The following is a 6117-nucleotide window of genomic DNA, read 5'->3' as shown; positions in this document are numbered from 1 at the left end:
TGATAGGTGCTTGCTCTTACTGCAAAGCACAAGCCAGCCTGGTCTCTCAAGCAAAAAGTACAAAGAATATTCAAAGACAGAAACAGCTGGCCAGGGAACCACATGTGATATGCAAGTGAAAGTCGAATGGATCCGAGAAAAGAAATGTACCAGAGAATCAAATGTGAACACAAGACTCCAAGCAAACCAACTCAGAGTGAATCCCATTCAAACAATACATATAAAGGTTTTCTCATGCTATTTACAATTTTAAAGTAAATTTACTTTATAAGCACTGAGGAATTCTTTATTTAATACCACCATAACATAAAAGTTCACATAACTGCTTCTTCAAACCATGATACAGAGCTTTATGACAACCTAGAAGTGGGAACCCAAAGAAGGCAAACATGATGCCTCAGAGATCAGGAAACATTTACAAAGTTCAACTGTTAAAAACAGTTCATTCCAGCAGCGAATCCAGTTTGGATGTCAGTATACACAGTATACACGTTCTTCAGGGAGGTGAGAGGCCTTTCGATTCTTCTCCAGGTGCCTCCAAATGCTGGGCCTGTGGAACTTCTTTCAGAGGTGGGTTCTCCTCCAATGCAGTTTGGGATTCGACACCCATGGGTTCAGATTTCCGGGAAACTTGACTACCTTCCTGTTGCTTAAAACAGCAGATATAAGTACATCACTCAAATGTTATCACTTTCACTCAATTGGTTGAAAGTATTAATATATGACTAGGCACATTCTATGACTGAGTCAAAAATTCAGCATTACTATCTCAGGTCAAATTCAATTACATACAATAAACACGAAAAATCTCTACAGAACCACAATTTTAAAAGCCCACATGACAATTCACTTGTTCCATGCAGCAATCCTTACCACAAAATTCTAGTTTACTCACTCTAATAGGATTTGACCTGGAACCATGGATGGAGAAAGAAAACCAAGCCTTCCTTTAACCTCCAACAGACAACCAATCCTAGTAATAGCTATGATAATAAAATACTCACAGTCCTTGCTTTGTCTACTCGTCTTAAAATGACACCTTCTGCCAACAAAGCCTTCCCTGCTTCCACAAATAACTTCTCTTCATCTGTTTCTCCAAGTTTCTGTAGCTCAATGTACTTCTCCACAAACCTAGAATTCCAAGCAGTCACATCTTTGGTCTGTATACTGAGAGTTGTCAAATCCTGCTGTTACATAGTACCAAGTATTCCCTTAAGAGATCTTCCCATAGGAACATCTTTTTCTTCAAGTGGAATTCAATAAGACTCCTCAAACTGACAACCAAACTCTAAAAAAAGGAAAGGTAACCCAAGACTTGTAGATTGACTTACCGTTGACAGGTAGACTTGAAGTTTGGGTTGAACAGATCAAAAGCTTTTGGACCAGATCCATAGGCTGAATAAAATTTCCTTAAAAAAAAAAAAAAATTCCTTGAAAATACAAAACAACACAATATAAATTTCCAGTTATAGATCATGGCCAAGAATGGAGTAAAGAATAACTGCTGGACCCTGAGAAATTGAGCATAACATGACTTACAGACCCTGAGCCAAACAGCTTTTGTCTTCAGTAAGCAATGTGTGCATATGGCAAACACATGAAATGTTACAGGAAGATATCCAGACAAAAGTAGCACTCCCCCTCACCCCTGTACCCCAATCTCCCAGTTCTCCTCCCCATAAGTAACACTAACCAGCTTCCGTGTATCCATCTAGGAATGTTCTATCAATATAAGCATATACGTTATCTATCACATTCCCTGTCCTCGGCCACATTGTTTAACCCCCAGGACAGTAAACACATCTTGCCTTTTTACTTAGTATCTCTGAGATCATTTCAATTCACTGCATGTAGACTGCCTTTAGTCTTTTGCTATTTCAGTGCTGCAATGATTATCTTTATCTACATTTTGTGGTGTACTGTGGAATAATTTCATAAAAATGGATTTGGGAGGCTTTCCTGGTGGCTCAGTGGTGAAGAACTCACCTGCCAATGCAAGAGACATGGGTTCGATCCCCGGTCAGGGAAAATCCCCCATGCCATGGAGCAACTAAGCCCATGCACAACTATTGAGCCCGTGCTCTAGAACCTAGGAGCTGCAATTACTAAGCCCATTTGCCACATCTACTGAAGCCCGCACATCTTAGAGCCCATGCTTCCCAACAAGAGAAGTCACTGCATTGCGAAGTCCGTGCACCACGAGACAGTAGCCCCCACTCTCTACAACTAGAGAAAAGCCTTTGGAGCAATGAAGACCCAGCACAGCCAAAAATAAATAAATTAAAAAACTATTTTTTAAAAATTGTACTGTGGGATCAAGATACCTTAATTTGTAATTTGACCTTCCAAACTGCCAGAATGCTTTCCAAAGGGAGGGGTTGTATCCATTCACACCCAGACAAGGGTATCAATAGGCAGATAGGAGACTGCCTATTCCCCAAATCCTGACCAAATTATATTTCCCAACTTTTTGATCTTTATCAGTCTGACAGGTCACATTTTGTACTTCACTGTAGTTTTGCTTTTCTTTATCAGACTCAATCTTTTCATGTTTAAAAGCAAAGGAATTCCCTTTTCTGTGACCTATCCATGTTCTTTGCCCATTTTTTCCTTTTAGTCTTTATTTTTTATAGACTTACAAGCAAACTTTATAGCAACATAAACAGGAAACTAGCCCTTTGTCATACATGTTGCCAAAGTTCTTCCCAGTATGTCAGTTGATTTTTTATTTTGCTTATGGTAGTTTTTATGTGCAGAAAACTTTAATGCTTTCATTTATGGCTTCTAGATTTTGTGGGTTTTTTTCCCAACTTAAATAAGTTTATTTACTTATTTGGCTATGCCAGGAATTAGTTATGGTACAAGGAATCTTTAGTTACTGCACGTGAACTCTCAGTTGCGACATGAGAGATCTAGTTCCCTGACCAGGAATTGAACCTGGTCCCCTGCATCGAGAGCAAGGAGTCTTAGTCACTGGACCATCAGGAAAGCCCTGGCTTCTGGGTTTTTATGTCACACTTAGGTAGGCTTTTATTAATATCATTGAGATTATTTTCAATTATCCCATGTTTTCTTCTATTACTTTCATGATTTCACTTTTCCCATTCAGGTTTTCACTTCCTAGATGGCTCAGTGGTAAAGAATTCACCTGCCAATGCAGGAGACACAGAAGACTCAGGTTCTATTCTTGGGTCAGGGAAATTCCCTGGAGGACATGGCAACCCACTTCTGTATTCTTGCCTGGAGAATCCCATGGACAGAGGAGCCTGATGGGCTACTGTCCGTGGGGTCGCAAAGAGTCAGATGCAACTGAGCAAGCACACAGGCACTTTGATACACCTGAAATTTATTTTGTTGTTATTTTGTTGTTAAAATACCAAAAACACCAAAACAAACAAAAAAGCCAAAAAAGATAAAGGTTCAAAAAACTAAGTCCACAGTGTTATAATTTGGGTATAAGAATAACAAAAGAGGAGGCAGTAAAATATTCCATTCTCCCATGACCATCACCCAGTTCCACTGCTATGTACACAGTAGAAGCACAAATGATTTTAACATATAAATAACCTTGAAAGGATCGTGACCAAGTGAATGTAATGGACCTGAGCAGAAAAGTACTGGAAAAATATTTAATGCCCTAAAGATCTCTGAAAATTTCCAAACAGAGCCAGAACATACTTGTTCTCCTACCTCAAAGGTGTGTTGGGCAAGGGGGACAGTGTGGTGTTCCTCAAGTGAAAGGTGGGTGCCTGGACCTCAATAAAGAATATGGGATATGTAGTCATTTCAATTAGACACAGTCTCTGATCCTAACATTCTAGATGTTAAAAACTGACATCAGTATTAAGGGAAAGAGATTTGTCCTGTGAATTACCAGTCAAGTCAACCACCTTGAGCCTCAGTTCTCATGACTAAAACAGAGAGGAGGATACCTATCTTGCAGGGTTAGAGTAAGATCTAAATGAAGTAACATTTGTTGGGGGCTTAACACAGTGCCAGCCACCAAACAGATGCCCAGAAACAGATAGCTATAATTGCAATGGCTGGTCAGTTGCTGGGCACCAGGTTCTACTCCCAATTTCTGCTTCTCTGTCCCGGGGTTGGAGCACTTATTCCCTAATCTGGTGAGATGGACAAGACCACATACTCAGGGCAAGCCCTTAATTCCTATGTAAGTAGCCAGACTGCTGGCTAAACCTTTCCTTCTTAAGTTGTGCTGCCTCTGGTCCATCGTATGGGCTCCACACTCACGCTCTAATCTGATCCTCCTGGTAAAAGATGTCCTGGATGGGAGATTTAGCTTTGCCATATCGCAAGCGAGGCCTTCGGAAGACCGGGTCCCGCAGCGGAGGGAAGGCGTTATATATGTCAAACCAAAGGGGTTTCTCCTTCAACACCCCAGCCCGAATCAGGTCTCGCGTCCTGAAGGAAGGGTAAAAAAACAAAGGTCAGTAAGTGACAATAGCCTGTCTGAGCCCCTGATGCAGCCTGAGACACTGGCAGGGTCGCGGAGTCCAGAAGACAACCGGAAGGAGGGCAGAGCAGGGGGTTCCCTACCTGCTAAATGGTAAAATGTTTCCAAACTCCAAACCAACTAAATAGTGCTCAGGGTTAATCCACCTTCTCATGTGAGTCCCACTTCCCTCGCCTCATCCACTTCCCATCAAGGAAAATGCGAAGACTGTTCTGGCCAGGCCCAATAGCCCCATCCTCCCTTACTTTTCCTGGAGACCTCCACTTGGAGCTCGGCTGGTAAAGAATCCGCCTGCAATGCAGGAGATCCCGGTTCGATTCCTGGGTAGGAAACACCCCCTGGAGAATGGATAGGCTACCCACTCCAGTATTCTTGGGCTTCCCTGGTGGTTCAGATGGTAAAGAATCCGTCTGCAATGCGGGAGACCCAGGTTTCATCCCTGGGTTGGGAAGATCCTCTGGAGAAGGGAAAGGCTACGCAACGCACTCCAGTATTCTGGCCTGGAGAATTCCATGGGCTGTGTAGTCCAAGGGGTCGCAGAGTCGGACACGACTGAGCGACTTTCACTTCACTTTCCACTTGGCGGAAAGGTGCAATCTTGAACGTGCGAGCTAAGAAATTCGAGGGGTGACGCAGCCAAGCACAATTTTTCAGAAGCAGGACAAAGCACGAGAGAGGCCTGGCCAGGATCAGACCCACCCAAGAAAGGGGGTAAAAGGCAGAGACGCCCTCGCGCCCTCGGCACACCCCCGGCTCCGAGCACGCACCGCGTGAAAACGCTCCCCACGGTTTCCAGCCGACTGCCCGCCATGCCCGGAGCCTTCGATCCCTCGCTGTGCCTGTACCGGAACCGGAAGCGCCCGCGGCAGGCAAAGTGGGCGAAAGTCGCGGGCCGAGCCGCCAATCGCAGTGCCCGCGTCGCAGCTCCAACGGGAGGGCGTGGCCAGGCAGAAGCAAAGGATGGCCGAACCGCCGCACCCTCGGCTACTCGCCAGGCTCAGACAGGAGCACTCGATAGCCGAGCCGCCAGGGCGGGAGAGAGCCAAAGCCGGGCGAAAGCAATAAATGACCGATCCAGGGGAGGGGTTAATTGTCGCTTTACCCTTTCTGGCCACCCCTGCTCTGGAAGGAACCAGGGAAGATGATGGCGAGGGAGTAGGGAGACGCAGCCTAGGTCCTGGGGGAGCCAACAAGGCCAGGAATTCATAAGGCAGAGATCAGAGGCCACCAGCTCTAGGCTCAGTCTGCGCCTCATTTTGGTTGGAGTCACATGTGACCCAAGGACGGAAGAGCAGATAATCAAGGAGGATCTTGGAACGCAGGAACGGAACCAGACCTTTATCGTCCTTCCCTCCCCCATGGTGTAACTATTAATGGAACAGTATAACCTGTCTCCCCTCCTACCCCGTAGGGAGGAGGCATTTGCCCTGCTCTTACCCCCACCCAGGATAGGAGCCTCATCCAATCAGCTAATAACCTGCAAGACCCCATCCCACTCCTTGTACCCTGACTATATAAGTGGACTAAGGACCCCCCATTCAAGGTCGGTTCTCCCTCGAACTGGCCCGCTGTTCTAACAGCGTCTCCCTCTCTAATAAGCCTTATTCATCTTTCATTCTGTCTCATGTTTGGAAAATTCTTTT

The 6117-nt window shown here is 44.9% G+C and overlaps 1 protein-coding gene across 1 annotated transcript; it reads right to left on the bottom strand.

Annotated features, from left to right (window-relative positions):
- Positions 1-272: 272 nt before the first annotated feature.
- On the bottom strand, positions 273-5394 carry MRPS23 (mitochondrial ribosomal protein S23). The gene is made up of 5 exons (XM_065910663.1): positions 5242-5394; positions 4252-4422; positions 1332-1409; positions 1005-1131; positions 273-649 (listed from the first exon to the last, which is right to left on the bottom strand). Exons 1-5 carry the CDS (start codon positions 5283-5285, stop codon positions 497-499), a joined length of 573 nt encoding a protein of 190 aa, XP_065766735.1. The 5' UTR covers positions 5286-5394; the 3' UTR covers positions 273-496.
- Between the last annotated feature and the right edge of the window lie 723 nt (positions 5395-6117).

The sequence above is a fragment of the Muntiacus reevesi genome, chromosome 18, assembly GCF_963930625.1.
Source record: "Muntiacus reevesi chromosome 18, mMunRee1.1, whole genome shotgun sequence".
Classification (NCBI taxonomy): domain Eukaryota; kingdom Metazoa; phylum Chordata; class Mammalia; order Artiodactyla; family Cervidae; genus Muntiacus; species Muntiacus reevesi.
The sequence above is the reverse complement of the archived record's forward strand: the minus strand, read 5'-3'. Positions and strand labels throughout refer to the sequence as shown.

Bases quoted from the DNA above. Each gene is read 5' to 3' on its own strand.
- MRPS23 (XM_065910663.1), bottom strand. From the start codon at position 5,285: ATGGCGGGCAGTCGGCTGGAAACCGTGGGGAGCGTTTTCACGCG. The intron at 1,132-1,331 runs GTAAGTCAATCT...TTGGAATTCTAG, and splicing joins TTCAAGTCTACCTGTCAACG to GTTTGTGGAGAAGTACATTG. The intron at 650-1,004 runs GTGAGTATTTTA...TGCTGTTTTAAG, and splicing joins GAGTAGACAAAGCAAGGACT to CAACAGGAAGGTAGTCAAGT.